The sequence below is a fragment of the Mustela nivalis genome (assembly GCF_964662115.1).
Source record: "Mustela nivalis genome assembly, chromosome: 8".
Taxonomy (NCBI): Eukaryota; Metazoa; Chordata; class Mammalia; order Carnivora; family Mustelidae; genus Mustela; species Mustela nivalis.
Window position 1 is genome coordinate 26,100,217 of NC_139027.1, and position 15,999 is coordinate 26,116,215.

Below are 15,999 nucleotides of genomic sequence, written 5' to 3' on the forward strand. Positions count from 1 at the left end.
CGTGTAGACAGGCTTGCTGCTCTGTGTGTGTGCAGACTTGCAACCCTTCTTCACTTCCTGGGGAGCTGCTTGGCCGTGTTCTAAGCCTGAAGGTATAGGGCTAACGTTACGGGTTCTTAATCTCTTAAGTGGTACCCTAAGTGACATGGCCTTTTGGTATCTCATTTCTGGGCAATTTTAATAAATGTGTCTTGAGAGAACTTTTCACTGTTGGCTGTAGGCTTTTCAAACCTTTTTTAAAAAGTTGCTACTGTAGATTCTTTGTTCTCATGATTAATAGTATATTTTTGTATACATATAGTGTATATACATCTTGTGTAAATATATATGAAATCTACATTTCTATTTAAAAGTCTTTCTTCCTCCTCTAGTTCTCTGCCCTACATAGGGCAGCTTTGCGTCAGGAGCGGCTTTCTTTCGTGGACTACAAGCGACGTCTCGTGTAGCGTTGTTCTGAAAGCTGGCTACCATTCCCTTCCTGCCATTGGAAACTCAGCACACTCGAACTTGGGTTTGTGATTCAGTATTACTAGATCATGCTTTCACTAATTCTTTATATTATGACCCATGAGCAGTACGGCACTGTTCTCAATTCTAGAGGTGTTTTTGTGTTAAATACTAACAGTTACGAGCTCTTCTCTCCTCTAATTTGTAGAGGAAGGGGGAGTCCTTTTGTGCATGCGCAGTTGTATTTTTTCTGAATTGACAGTACGACCAGTTGAGTGTTTGACTTTCTAGATCTGAGCTGCACTAAAGAACTAGATTAAAGCACTGAGTGATTATGTTGTAGCTGTTCTTCGATGGTGGCAAGAACTGACACTGATCTTTATAAGGGGACTGTCAGGATAAATATTACCTACCAGTATTGTCCAGGGAGACGGACGCTGACCTGTGGGCTGTTTTTGGAAGAAGCTGAAGTGGAACGTGCGCTCGGTGGCCGCAGAGGGCCCGGGGGTGGGGGGTGGGGGGGCGGAGAGGGCTGACAGGGCTGACAGGGCGGACGCTGGAGGTTGCTACCGGTTTCTCCACTGTTCACGCGTTAACCATGAAGTTGCCATTCACTTTCAGAACTTTGTATTGTTGAACTCTGTATGTTTTTATGTTTTGCTTCCCATGTCTGCGAAGAAGTGTCCTTTACAGGGAGTCTGTGTTCCTTGAGGTGCTTTCATGTCTGCGCAGCAACCCCCCCCCCCCCACTCCTGCTCTGTGTCCTTCGTGCCCAAGTGTCCTCCCCACGTGCTACCCTGGGAAGCAGCTACTCATCCGCCTGGCTCTGGTCCTGAGACACTTCTCTGCCAGTTCCAGTCAAGTCATTGCCATTTAATAAAATGTTGGAAAAAAGGGTAATGTATGTCGGAGAGATTTTTTTGTGTGTGTTTTTGTTGTACTTCTTAAGATTTTTCTTCCCTCGCAGTGCTAGATTCTCCCCTTTACCATTCTACATGTTGTCCATCACTACGGCGTGTAAGCTGGTGAACCTGATTAGCTTCATGATGGTTAAGGAGGGGCAAGACAGACTTTTTCAGGTTGCCCCAGGTTGCTGTGGGATGACAGAAGGCCTGCTCTTTTCCTGGGTCCGAGACATTCCCCACAGCTATGGCAGCTCCGTCCCTCAGACCACAGGAGTGTGCGAAGAGTTACAGAGGACCTGGCAAGGGGCTTTCAGGTTCCAGATCAGCATCTGGGAGCACACAAGGCCCATCCCTATTCCTCCTTCCACTGCGTAACTGGGACACCAGGGCTGCCAAAGCAGCAGCTCAGGGTGGAGCTGGAGGCTGTTGTGGCATCTCTGCGGTTTCCTGGGGCTGCGAGGGGCTTGCGCTTGTCTTGTTTTGTCAGTAGTTTGACAGTGACTATGGGACTTACTCCCTGCCCTCGAGGTGATGAAGATGCATACATACATAATACAATTAATAACTTCAACTAAATGCAAATTTGTGAAAATAATGCCTATACTAAGAAAAATACTACTTTAGAAGGCATATGAGAGAAGACCTTGAGGATAGGTTTTTTTTTTTTTTTTTTACAAGAAATTTAACAGTGTTCTGTTTATAGTTCATTTTTAAGTTGTTGCTCCTAGAGTCTGTAAGAAAGTACAGTATTTTTTTCCTTTCAAATCCCAGTCACCTGATAATGAGATTTCTCTGATTTTGCTTAATAAATTTGCTTCTTCAGTGGTGAAGCGCCAGTGTTTCCCACCTTGGCCCTTCTCGTCTGCATGATGAATGGATTTTGATACCAGTGAGGAGAGGCTGCGCAGGTTTCTGGTTTGTCACTGAGGACAGGTCAGGTAGGTTTTAAGTCTAAGAGCAGCACTGAAGTGCCATCTCTCCCGACACAGGATTTTTTACAAGGATTTGCAGGGCAAGGCCTGCCCTCTAAGAGCAGCCCCAGAGCTGCAGGGTCGTTGTCAGACCGATAACCTTAACACACAAGGACTGCTAGTCCTTTCTGTGATTGAGATTCAAAGTGTTGATTTGTTGTCAAGAACCCAGCTGCAAATAATTCCCTCATGGCTTGTGGTTTGAGGAAAACAAAATAAACCGTAGGACCCCCAGTGCACTCCAAGTGCCATATATCTATTTTATTCTTCAGGAAATTATATTTGTTTTTCTTTTACAAGAGCACAACAGGAACCAAAGTAAAAGAGTAATAGATACAGCACTCAGGATAAATCATATCTTTAAAATAATAATAAAAAAATTTACACCTCATCCTATATCCTGTTAGTATTTTCATAATATGGCCATGATTGAAAAAACAAAAAGCAAGCATTTACAATTTTTTGATAGAGATTTTTTATGCCAGGAATGGATTAATTGTCAACAAAATTTTATACTAATCAGGCTGATGTAAATCTATTTTGGTAACATCGTATCATTAACAAATTTAATTTTGGAAATAGATAAAAATATTGCCCCTTGATAATAAATCTTCTTTTTTCCTTTGATGCAAACAGCTAGAACACCTTTTTCTTTTCCTTTTGATATTCTAAGACAAAAAAAAATGGTTAATCTTCAGATTAATAAATTAGGTCATTATAATAATAAATTAATTTTTTTTTAAAGTTCAGCAACCTCTGTCCAAGTATTTACAACAATACTTGAAAGTTCCTTTACAAAACAGAACACATTTTCTTTTCACATTAAGCATACTGGGTATCTGTGTCTTTCACAACAAGCATTTTAAAAAGAAAAATCAATGCACAAATGGGTAATTAGTATAAAAGTGCTAAGAGCTGTTTGAAAAGTTAACACTATAGTATACAGTCAGTTCTATTTGAGGCAAACTACAACAAACTTCCAGCTTATTATGGACAATATTCCAGTAGTTGTTTCAAACAGTTGTTTGAAGAAAAAAAAAATCCAGGAGCTGATTAGTGACGCAGATAAACTGCCATCAGTGTTTCTGGCCGTGAGCAAACTGAAAACCAACAGAAAGCATATCTGAATGAGGAAGATTTTAGTAAAGGAATACCTTCTCCATAGCACGTGTGATGCTGACTGCAAAAGGCGTGTGTGTACACACACTCACACTCACACACACTCACCACACACATCTTTCTTCCCAATTAAACTGCAGGTAGAATGAGATTTTGTGTTCATAAAAATTTGTAGGTGATCAAAAGCATTGATATGGAATGCCTGTTTGTCTTTGTTCTGGTTAAAATCTCATAAAAATACATTCAACAGGAAAACATAAATTGTATGTGTATAAATATATATGCATATATATATTATATACACACGCACACAAATACTTTTGTTTTTTTGAAGCATAAGATAGTTACATAAATATTCCTATAATTGCTAAAGTTTAAGGAGGCATATTTTTTTTTGAGCTTCAACAAAGGTGCTTGAATAATATACAATTAAAATGAAGTAGTTTCTATTTTGTAGAATCAGTATATAATAAGGAAAACAAAAATCCCCAAACAGTCCTTTTTAAAAAAAGTTTCTTCTTAAGCTAGAGCTTCAACAAAAACTATGAACACCCAACAAGAGAACAAAGCCACGACAGACAATGGAGTACAGCCCCTGGAAATACCTGGGGTCCTTCGCCCCTCCCTCGTTCCTGCCACACTGTGGTAAGAAAAGCTCCAGTGCTCACATCAAGAAATGACCTAGGTCTTGTTCACTCGCTGACTCTGCTAGGAACTGGCTGATTGCTTGCAAGAAAACAAAAAGCAGCAAAAAGTTTTAACTATCTCTGTAACAACCCGCATCAGAGAAACGCGGCAGCGCATTTCTCCTGCTTCCTTACTGCCCACTGCAGCGTGACTGTATAGAAAAGAAACTCATGGCTTTCGCCCGGGGATGGCTAGCGACAGGTGCTGGTGCGCTCGTCTGCAGTCCTAAGGTGACCATGGCAGCTGGATCACAAGGCCTTTGTTTCCCGCTCACTTGGCCCGAGCTTTGAAGCAACCAGTGCAGTCTTCAGAGCAAGAGGCAAAAAAAGCTCCTCTGGGCCACTCAATTGCTTTTATTTTAACTGGATTTCTTCCCCCACCCCCGAGCTCAGCTGACCAATCTGCCTTCCTAACGCCACCCGCCCAACCCATCTCCCCCACTGAACTCACTGTCCCCACCCCCAAATATCTCTACAGCTATATTACAAGCAAATATATCTTCGCAACTTTGAAAACTTTGGTTCTAAGAAAACGCTTGGTCAGTTATCTTGAGGAAAAGTGGGAATGCTTTGTTCTGCACACTGCTGTAGACAGAGCCCATCCCGGGGAGTTCTCAGCGCTGTACATCAAGTCACAATCCGAAACGATCCACTAAGCAAGTGCACGAATTCTAGTTTACTCTTAAAAGCAGATTTAGTCGTTTTCTGTCTCTCAAACCCTCAGCCACGTCGCCTGTCTTCACACTGTCTGGTAGAAATTGTCCGCCTGTAGGTGGTTCTGTTTTTGCATGCTGTAGAAGCCACTGAATCTTGCGTCCGGTTCAGCGATTCTTAGCATTCTCTGTGAACTGTCCACCGGGACTCTGTTTCCTTTCTTGCAGTCCACAGACACCAGCTGATTATTTAAGGAAGAAGGCTATTTAATGAGAGGAGGGAAAACCACAAAGAATTAGCTCTTTTATGTATCCTAAGTTAACAAATGCAGTCCCAACTCAAATGAGGTGATCGCTTCGCAGGATACCAGCGGGCAGACTGGACGGGCCGTCTACACTCTGTTCTGGCGCGAGCGGTCGTTTTGTAAGGGGTCCTGCCTCACAAACTGTGTCTGCAAGTGAACTGTCAATAAATTAGGTCAACGGGAGTAGATGAAGGAACTGAGAAAAGAGACTGGGGAAGTCACGGACTATTTTCAAATCCTTAATGTGCGGTAAGGGCTGAAGGAGGAGTGGGAGTCACCAGAGAGCCCGGCCCAGGTCAGTAGCCAGCCAGGCCGTGCATGTTACGAGCTGGTCTCTTTTCCCAGCTTTGTGTCCTGGGGACTGGGTCTTGCCCAGCCCCCACGTCCTGACCCGCAGGTACCCAGTAAAGGTGGTGCCCAAAGTGTATTTCTTGAAAGAAAATCAGAGGCCAGAGAAGCATCTGACGGGAGTTTTATATGGACGAATTATCTAGATGGTAAACTGGATTAAAATACTTATTCAAGCTGTTTTCAATTCTTAAGGGTATAGGATTTATTTTTAAAGAAAAAAACCTAAATGTGAAACGTAGACTTATGGTTGGGAGTCATGACTTCCTCCCTTTAATGAACATAAACTTCCTTGGCTTTTAAAATAGGCTTATTTGACAACAAATACATGTTCTTTCTTTCTCAATGTGAAATAGAAATATTTTCTCTCTCTGCCTTTTCGAGTGTTATCTTAGCCTTTCCAGAGTCTTCTGCCACCTCTCCCCCGGGGGGTTACCCTGGGTACGTCTCCTTTCCCTTTGGAGTTCTGGACATGCTCAGGACACTGGGTCTTGTGGCTCTTGCCCGAGTGCTGGCACCCTCTCTCTAGGATTTCTTTCCCGATTCTAAGCTGACAGAGCACTGAGAAATTCAAGTTTTAATTTACAATATAAATAATGACTTAGGGATCAATGCAGAAGTATGTTTTTTTGAAATTGTAAATCCAGGACCGGGACGTGTGGGAGGTCAGGATTCATTAACCAGTGGAGGACGGGGAACCACCCAGTGCGGGCTGCAGCCCCCGGCAAGGACTCTGTAATGGATGGCTCCAGCGTGCCATGCATTTGAGGCCATGAAGACCACAAAATTTTCACGGGCTAACACAAAAGACATCGAGCAATTTAAGGAAATGTAAGCATGTAAGCCTTCCCAGTTTGGTCACTCAGGAGACAGACTTTTTCGGGACGGTACCTTAGTTGGTGTTCGATACCAGCAAAGCAGTGGCATCCACTGTTTCTTCTGATTGATGTACAGGAGGACTATGATAACAGAGAGGATAATTGCTATGGGAACCACAACCAAGGCAATGGAGTCCAGTGAAGAATCTCTGCTTGGATGCAGCCTGTTGTTATCTCTGTAATCGGCCTGCAGGTGACCCATGTCTAGAAGAAAAAAAAGTATTTATTACTTAAGCAAGATTTTTCAAGGATTACTTTAGTTACACTGCAAGTGGAGATCGAGGACTTGGTTTCATTTCTTCCCAGTGCTTTCAGGCTACACGATTCAAATGTAATGACCCAAGGAGCTCTCAGGAGAGGGCAGAGCTCTCAGGGATGGATGGGAGACGGGAAATACCAGGGCGAGAAGGTTAATAACTGGGCAGGATAAAGCTGGTTCTTGCTAGCCAAGAAAATAAAATTGCTATGTAGACCGTATAAATGGACTAAAACTAGATTACTGAAAAGTGTCTGATTAACATTAACCTATTTGGTCTTCTGTAAGATTTGGGAGCAGAAACATTAGCTTATTAGCTCCCTGCTTACCAGCAAATAGGAGACTAGGACAAAGTACCTTCTTAGATTCACCTGAGTAACAGTCAAGACTAACTACTAATGTAATAGTAAAACTAAGCCAGAATCAAGAGTTTGGTCTTTTGGTTGATATTCCAGTTTACTGAGCTTTAAGCAAAAATGCCTCCCTTTTCATAAACCTACTGAAAACTCACTAGGCCTATTAGATTATTTTCCTGCCTTAGTTAATATACTGCACAGGGGACAACATTTAATTTTATTTTTATGAATGCACATGTTTATGTTCCTTTAAATCATCGTTCTTGCCATAAATATTGCAGAGATCACAAGGTTAACTATACCAATCAGGAGAATGCCCTGGAAGTTTCCTTCCTTTTATTTTCTTTCAAATAAACTACTGTGGTCAGGTTGTCTAAATGCATCAAAGACCAGGTTAGTGAAAGATGCAGGAATTACACCATCAAAAATAATTGCTTTTAAAATGTTCTGGAAACTCAGCTCATCGTAGCACAGCTCTGTGATATTAAGACTGTGGTTTAAAAATCAGAGTTAATATGCTTATTAATCTGTTAATATGCTTCTTCCTATGTGTATGGGGGGTGGTTTGGGGTTAATAACTGGGGATGGAAAGAAGAGGACCTTCCTGGTCATTCTATCTAGTGCAGATGGTAGTAAACCCTCATATTTATCAGCATCAAGACAAATGCCAAAGGTTAAAAATAACATCTTATTGATGAATTCAGGTTTTAAATACACAATGAATAAAGGAATGAATTTTTGCCTTACTGCATTCCAAATGATAACAGCAAATGGTTTTGGGAATATATGTTATACAAGAAAATTGAAAAGTAAATTAGGGAAAACTTAGTGAAAGGAAAAGGAAGCTTCAGTTCAAGTCTATTTACAAAATTCAGTCCAGTGTGTAAGTTCTGTTTTGTTGCAAAAAGCAGGCCATAACATTGAGCTTTGGGCTTACTGCAGCCAAAGCAAAAGTGGAAACAAGTATCATGAACAAGATTATAGTGTCTTCAACATTAAAAAAAAATCTTGCTCAGGACAAGTATAAATTTGCCTGCTACTGACACCTGAGGAAATGATCTCCTCAGGGACTCTGTAGCGGAGATGCTCCGTAAGCATAAGCTGAGTGAGCGCAGGTCCTCAATACATCGCAGTAAATAAGGCTGTTCTTATGACGAAAGCCCAGCATCTACAATTGTGTGTGGCACAGAGCAGGCACTAATATCGATCGATTGAATGAATGTAAATGTAATGATAAAGCACAATTCAGTCCCAGCCATTATGCAAGTAGCTAAAACACTGAGTCCAGGAGTTGGGCTCTCTGGTTACCTGGCCTGAGCTAAAGAAGCACAGCCTGCAGAATATCTAGAGTAACAACAGACCACTAATCTCTCAAGCAATGGACACCGCTTCTCCTAAAAGATAGGATATAGAAATGGACTAGCAATGATTTTGAGAATGTCCTTGGAATAGACAGGAGGCTGTGCTGAGTCATGGCTAAGAGCAGGTTTATACTCTTGATCAAGAGGTCTACTTTTAAAGAGAGGGCAATATTGACAGGAACCCTGCCTTGCCTTATCACATAACTACTGAGAGACAGAATAACGTGCTTGTTATACACAACTAAAAGGGCAGAGCTTGGGGGGAAAAAAAAGCATGAAATAAAGCTGATGAGTGGAAAAATCAGCACATGTAATAAACAACTCTGATGGAATAAGAACAATCTAGAAGCAGAGGGTAACCTAATGCACAAATGCTTACTCCAGAGTCCACAGGGACTGAATAATTTACTATTCCTCTGCTTACATATGTACAAATATGAGAGCTGTCTTAGAAATTCCAGATACCAGGCTCTTAGGACAAGGAACATCTTTCTTTCCATCATCACCAAGTCTCTTGAGCATGTGAAGCCAGAAGGAGGCATTATACCCAGTTACCTGCAGACTTACTGTACTATTTTGGGTTAAATATGCTATAGCCAAGCAGGTCTTCCCTGGAGTCATTTTTTGAATTTACTTTGGCTTGCCATTTAACAAGATACCCAAAGGAAGTTAAAGAAAAAAAAAAAAGACCATATGTAGGATTACAGAGATCTCAGCTGACTTGGGCACTCACCTCTGGGGAGATGGATGATGTCATTTTCACTGGGTGTAGGCCACAATGGGACCTCCAGGTCAATCTCTCCACGGTGATTGGTTTTCTCAATGGGTATATTGGTTGGTTCTGGGACATACATCTCTAAAAGAAAGGGACATTTTTCATAAGAAATGATGGAGAAGCTACTTACTGTTGACTTCCGTTTCCTCACTCCAAATGGATGGTACAGTCAACTCAGTACACTATGCCCTGGGAAATGAAAGACCCGGTTTCTGCATTTATATCTTTACTTCTGGAGAGTAAACATAAAGACAAACAGTTTCCCTTTGCAAGCATGGGAAACAGGTCTTTTAACCATGTAAAAATGGAAAAGAAAGTTTTCTTCCCCACCAGGGTCAGAACTCTGCTTTGTCATGTTAAATGGTGTTGGCCCTAGAGTTTTGTGCAAGCTGACAGGGACTGGCTGAAGTGGAAGGGATTTTATCAGCTAAATACTATACCTTAATAACAGTTTCTCTCTCATCCATGAATGTCGAATCATTTATGTAAAATATGTCATAATTATGAGTGAAAAAGTAAAAGCATCTTTCACTCTTTGTGTATTTCTTGGCCAGTTCCCCGCCAGTCACTTCCCCTCGATGGGAACAGACTGTAGGCAGACCTGACCAGGTGTGGCCCGGCTTGAGGATGAAACTTCTGCTTTGTCACTACTGGAACCATGTGGACTAGAAGATGATCTCTAACAAATATAGTTCCATTATCTAACCCAATCATGTGGGCACTTTGATCTATAAGATGTGAACATGAAACAAGACCATCTAAGAAGAACAATATTCTTAATCCCAAATATCAGGGTTTTTTTCTTTTTAAAGCTAAGTTTAAAAAGGGACCAGGTGAAAAAGTTCAGAGCTTTCTTTGGCTCCTAACAAATGTATTTATATATTCCTTATCCATCTGATTAACAACATTTTAAAGAAAATTCTTGAGAACCCCTATTTTCAAAAGGTGACACAAAAGTCTGCATCAGTCATATGCTCCTTTTAGCCAGATCCTGCCATATTATTAAACTCACTTTCATAAGGTTACTCAACATTGGTAATGCTAAATATTCACTAGTAGCCCAACTGAGACCAAAATAAAATACATACAGTACAAGTTAGAGAAGTTTTAGAGAAATAGAACCAACAATCCTCTGCTTCCAGTTACTGCTCTCTATCCCATAGTTCCCTGCCCTTCAAGAATAAACCGTAAAATGAGGTACTGAGAAGGGGAAATGACAGGGAAGAGAGGATTTGCTCTGCGTCGGCTGTGTGTTAACAGAGTGTCTGCCCGGGAAGAAAGGGTAAATGAACTGCCCAAGATGACGCATCCAGGAACCAGCAGACCTGGGATTCAAATCCAGTTCTGTGACGCCACTGCTCGGGTCTTCTGCTGCCCCAAGAATAAAGTTATTTTGGCCTTTGTCCCCGAGTCTTCTGCTTTCTTACTTGACTATGGCTGACCTTGAACAAACGGGTCTCAACTGTGTGGGTCTAGTTATAAGTACACTTTATCAGTACAGTACTGTAATTTTTTCTTTCCTTACGATTTTTTTTTGCTATTCTCTTTTCTCAAAGCTTACTCTGTTGTAAGAATAGAGTATATAACACATAGAACTACAAAGTATGTGTTAATCGACTCTTCATGATACTGGTAAGGCTCCTGGTTAACAGGAGGCTATTAGCAGTTAAGTTTTTGGGGAGCCAGAGGCTATGCAGAGATTTTCAAGTGCTCGGGGTTTGGCATCTCAGACACGGCAAGGCCTAGTTACTTAAGAGTTTCAGAGGGATACCTGAAAACTCTAGAATTAAAGAGAATTTACTGACAATGCAGTATTATTTACAGAAGCAGGGGATGGAGTGCCACCAGTGAGTCTCAGACTTCTCCGTCCTCTCTGAATCACCCGAAGAGCTTATAAAATGTGCTGATTCTCACGGGTCATGACTCCGTAGACCTGCGGTGGGTGATTCTGGGGTGGGTGGGTAAGCATGGCATTTAGTTTCCCCACTGACAAACCCTGATTCTGTGACAGGAATTTCCCGAAGAGTCTGGAAAGAAAAGTGACCTTGACATTTAGGTGACATCTTTCCATGCCATAGCACCTCTGAGCACCTCCCCTGTGGGTCCACGCAGCCCTGACCTTTCCTGTCACAACAGCCCCCCCGCCCCAAACTGGTGTCAGGGAGCTCAGCAGAAAGGCCAAAGTGAGCTCTACTCCAGCCACAACCTGGCAGTGTCGATGGCTAAGCAGCCAAACCCCCGCGGAGGGCGGGGATCGGTTCCGCTTCACCTCAGAAGGTTTTCCGGGATGAGAGCAGCAGAGAAGCAGCTTGAAATCGTCCTACCGCCTCTCCGCACACGTGCAGACTGCAAGGGAAACCCCACAAACAGCAGAATGCACAGGTGAGTCCTCCTCCCACAGGTGCTGAGGAAGGTTCAGCTTGGCAGCAGTGGGAAAGGTAGAAGGGTGTGCCCTGGATCAGGGAGGAGGTCCCCTCGGGGGGTTAATTATATCGGCCCTGTCCACAAATACTTCCTGTGTGCTCCGCTGGTCCACATTTTGGGGAGGCAGCCCGGAGTAAGACCAGTCTTGCCCTCGGCCTCTCACCGCTGGGCGGCTCACAGCCTGCCCTTGGTGCTGGTCTGCTCCCCTCACCTCTGTACGGCTTGGATTAAAGTCGACCCATGCCGCCTTCTTTATCACAAAACACTCAGAGCTTTAGCGTGGAGCCCTCACGCCCAAGGGAGAGGGTCATTTCCCTTCAATGTGAACTTACAAGGGATGCTGTCTTTTTTTGACCAAAAAACAACTTGGACAAACAAAATGCTACTCTACTTCCCTGCCTAGACAGGGCTTCGACGGCCAAGGCCTGGGTCTGACCCGTACTCTCACGTACAGCTCTTCTGGCCCTTACTGTCAGAGCCCTGACCGCTGCTGGCACTGCACACACAAACCCGCAGCTGGCCAGGCCATGTGGATCACGGGCACGTGGTTACAGTGAAGACCCACAGCTGCGGTCAAATATGTTCTCAACTTCAGAGGAACCCAAGGCCACTTACTGGGGATATACTTCACTTTCAGAGATACCTGGCCACTTTTAAGAGCCGCCTTCCTGAAGATGTCGTTTCCTGGAATAAGGGGCAGGATGCTCGGGGCTCATAAGCCGAGGCATCATGTCTTGGGAGATGGAACCTGCAGTCAACTGAGGACCAGAAAGGACTCCTAGGTCTGCCAACTGCTGGCATGACTTCTGATAATTCACTTAACTTCCCTGAGCCTCGGTTTCTTCTGTAGGACGGCGCAAGCACTGACCGGCTCACAGGTTTTGTCCTCATATCCTAAGACAGCAGAGGGGGGAAGTGCTTTGTAAAGGGTGAGGCTACCCAGATCGCTAGTGGATAAGTGCAGAGGGCAACGCGAGGTAGCAGGAGCTACCTATATGAGGAATGGAAGCCTGGCACGTCGGTGAAGGTCCCGGACTAAGACGACACAGTGAGCCAGGGAGAGAGCAGGGTGGGAACCCAACTTCCGGAAGGACGCACTTCATCCGATGCCAGGGGGCCAAGCTAGACTGACTGCAAAGTTTGCTTCGAGAGAAGACGGAGAAGGGATTCATCAATAGTACATCAGGTGTAGAAAAGGGAGTTACAGAAATTAAATTTCAATCCAACAGTAAACCCCGAGAAGTCACTGGAGCAATCTCTCATAATGAACAAGGATGTTACATATGCACTCTCTCCTTTCTTAGTCTCAAACCAAGGAGAGTGCCTCTCACAGCAATGTCGCCTGGATGTGGGGCCTTGTTGTCACACACCTGCGATGTCTGAGATGTGAGTTATGGCTGTCTTGGCCTCTCGTCTCCCCCTGCTTTAGTCCCTCCTACACATCAACTATTAATTCTCCCAAAGCACCTTTCTGACCACATCATTCACCTAAAAAATGAGCCTCCCCACTCCACACAAAGGACGGAGTCTACACTCTTCATTTCACTCCAATAATGGGGACCCACCTGTCCTGCAAGGTCCACCTCAAGTCCTGGCGAAGCCTGCGAGGCCACTCCCCTGACAGCAGTGTCACTTATGAGCCGTGTAACAGGGCTGATGACCCATGTCTCCAATCCACCCTCCTCTCCTCTTTTGAAACCACTTTCATTCGACTTAGCCTCTACCACTGCGCTGAAACGGCTCCGGTCAGGGCGATTAGGACAATGCTAGATGACAGCGGTCAGTCTCCGCGGCTCCTGTGAGGCCCTAACCGCGCCCCTGCCCCAGGTGCCCCCGGCTTCCAGGTCCCAGCGCCCGGGCTCCGGCTGCGTCTCCTCTTCCCCCTGCCTGGTCCTTCTCCCCGGTCCGGTCTCCCAAAGCTGGCGGGTCTCTGGGCGCAGTCCTGGCGGCCCTCCTCCACCACACTCACTCGCTGGGGGATCTTGCCATCCAGTCCCAGAGCGTTCGAAGCACTTGAGGCCGGCCCCTGTCTAATGGACAGATGCACTCCCCGTCACCCCTGCACCCCGGACTGCACACGGACCGTCGCTCGCGCTCCGACCTGGACGGACAGCGGAGGCCTCTCAGTCACACCGCCCGAACCGGCCGCCGCACCGCCGCCAGTCCGCGCTGCAGCCCACGCTGCGGCCCACGCCCATTCCAGCCACCTGCGGCTTCTCTCTCCTCTCGCCTCACTTCTCAAATCTGATGGAGTCTCCCCTCACAACAGAATCCCAGCCCGACCGCTTCTCCCACCTCCAGAGCCACGACCGGCTCTCGCCCGCGTTACTGGGGAGCCTCCGGTTGCTCTTGGCTTCCACTCTGGCCGCCCACGACCCCAGCCCCGCGGTCCGCGCTCCACCCAGCACAGGAGGCAGCCTCTGAAGGGGAAGCCACACAGCTTCCCTCCTTTGCTTAAGACCCACCCCTCCCCCTCCCCCTCTGTAAAATCCTGCCACCACAGAGAGACCGCACACGGCAGCTCCCCGTGGCCTCTGCTCGCCTGACCCTCCTGTCCGGGCCCCAACCACACAGGGCTCCCGGCTGTCCTTCAACACGCACAGTGCGGTCCCAGCCCAGGGCTCTGCCCCATCTCCACCCAGAGGGGTCTGCCTCTGCCCTGGGAGTCCTCCCTTCTTCTGGGTCTCCTAAATGTCACCTGTTCAGACAAAACCACCCGTCCCTTCCCCTTTGCCCCCTGACTGGCTGCGCTCTGCTTGTTTTCTGCCTGTCCCTCCCCAGGACAGTGTGAGCTCCATGTGGACGGAGCTTTGCTGAATTCTCTGCAGCCCCTTGGACAGGCAGGAGCCCAGTGGGCATGAAGGGAATCGATGCTGAACATACAAGATCAAGTCTCGGCATTTGTACCTCAGAAGCATCTTCGTGGGAAGACGGGGATGGAGCCTGTGAGACACAGGTGGTGTGGAGCAGACAAACCAGTTCCCAGGAGACAAACATTCGTCCTCGCTCTGCTTTGCGTGACCCTCAAGGATTTTCTTTCTGCCAGGTACAGAGTGAAGAGCCAGCAGAACAAACCTGCCTCTCCATCTACACCATCTACACATACACGAGGCCCACAAGACAAGCAGGAACAGAACCCAAGGGAAGGCTCTGGAACGGGCTTAGCCTCCTGAGCGGGCAGAATCTCCCAGCCTTCAGTTGGGGCTAGTCTGCACAACTCCTGAACAAAAGGTGAATGAGTGCAGACAGTGCAACTCTCGGAGCTTAACTGTCCCGTTTACTAGCAGACTCCTAGCTCCCTGCACCGCACGGAACTGGATTCTCTGATGATGCAGCAAGGAAACACAAAAACCAAGGTGAAGATGGAAAGGAACCCCGACCCCCTCTTAGAGTGCAGGCGCCCTGCGGTCTGGATGGCAGGTGGAGTCTGTGTGTGTAGGGCCGGGGTTCTGGAATGCCGCCAGCAGCCTGTGCCGCCGAGGGCTAGGACTAGGGCATGAGACCTAGACGTGGAAGGAAAAAGGCCTGGGGGGATCTGGGCCGCTGTGGGGGCTGAGGTTTAAGACCTGGAGGTGGGCTGCTAGTGGATATGAAGGGTGGATGTGGGGGGCAGCACAGGCATGGGGTTCCTTGGCTGCTGGGTGGAGTCTCTGTGGGCAGAGACGGGTGCTGGGCAGAGGGCTGAGCAGGCGGCCCAGGACAGGCTGGCTACTGCCGGGATCAGGGCTGATCCTTGACACGCAGCTCTTTCGCTCTGCTTCTGATGTATTTCACCCTGCACTGGCTGTGAAGCGATTCCCTACTGCGTCCGACCTCGGGCCGTTTTCACCAGGCTGGTCCAGCACGCAGCGACACGTGCCACCCAGACAGGATGGGTGTCCTTAAGAGTCTGTTATGGCCCTGAAGCTGTGCTGCCACTAGTGTGTAGAGACTGCTCATGGGAAGAACCAGAGCAATTCTAGCAGGGAACCTCGACCAGGCACTCACCCTGATGTCACTCTCGAGCTACCCCCACCCCGGCCCCCTGTCTCCACGTGGGGATGCCTCGGCCGGGCCCTTGCGAGGTCAGCGCCACGGCCTGGGAACGCCGGCTGAGATACCTGGGCACATCGGGCAGCAGCTTCCTTCCACGTTGATGGGCTCGACGCAGGGCAGAGGGGGGCAGCTGACGGTGGAGCAGAGGGTCTGGCCCTGCAGGCAGTAGCAGTGCGTGCAGCTGTCAATGTCCCAGCGCTCCTCGTCCGCGTAGGCCTTCCCACTGAAGTGGCATACCGCCTTCTTTGGAATCGTGTCTTCTAGGGGAAAGAACAGCACAGGATGGAGTCGCGTGATGGGACCGAGCGCAGTGTCTCGGGACTCTCGAGACAGAAAGGGGAGCAGCTCTGTAGAGACACGACGCACAGCAGGACTTTGGGATCTGGTGAGATGTCTGCGTCCTGAGGTCCCCATGTCCATTTTCCCCAGCTCGGGACAAGCTTGGGCGCTCACCCTGTGGCCACTGGAGACCAATGCAGG

General features: G+C 46.7%; 2 protein-coding genes across 10 annotated transcripts in view; one reads left to right on the plus strand and one right to left on the minus strand.

Annotated features, from left to right (window-relative positions):
• Positions 1 to 1,347, plus strand: part of FEZ2 (fasciculation and elongation protein zeta 2) — a 42,226-nt gene extending 40,879 nt beyond the window's left edge. For all 3 annotated transcript variants that reach the window (XM_082745325.1, XM_082745324.1, XM_082745323.1), the window contains one exon: positions 372 to 1,347. In XM_082745325.1, coding sequence (XP_082601451.1) covers positions 372 to 388 — 17 coding nt within the window. In that variant the 3' untranslated portion in view covers positions 389 to 1,347. The remainder of the gene's footprint in view (positions 1 to 371) is intronic.
• A 1,211-nt stretch (positions 1,348 to 2,558) lies between these two features.
• The window catches only part of CRIM1 (cysteine rich transmembrane BMP regulator 1), a 189,646-nt gene continuing 176,205 nt past the window's right edge, over positions 2,559 to 15,999 (minus strand). For 5 of the 7 annotated variants that reach the window (XM_082745319.1, XM_082745318.1, XM_082745322.1 and 2 more), the window contains 4 exons: positions 15,585 to 15,779; positions 9,019 to 9,141; positions 6,326 to 6,516; positions 2,559 to 5,044 (listed from right to left, as the gene is read on the minus strand). In XM_082745319.1, the coding sequence (XP_082601445.1) occupies positions 4,868 to 5,044; positions 6,326 to 6,516; positions 9,019 to 9,141; positions 15,585 to 15,779 (686 nt within the window). In that variant the 3' untranslated portion in view covers positions 2,559 to 4,867. The remainder of the gene's footprint in view (positions 5,045 to 6,325; positions 6,517 to 9,018; positions 9,142 to 15,584; positions 15,780 to 15,999) is intronic. The other 2 variants (XM_082745320.1, XM_082745317.1) reach the window with 1 other exon arrangement.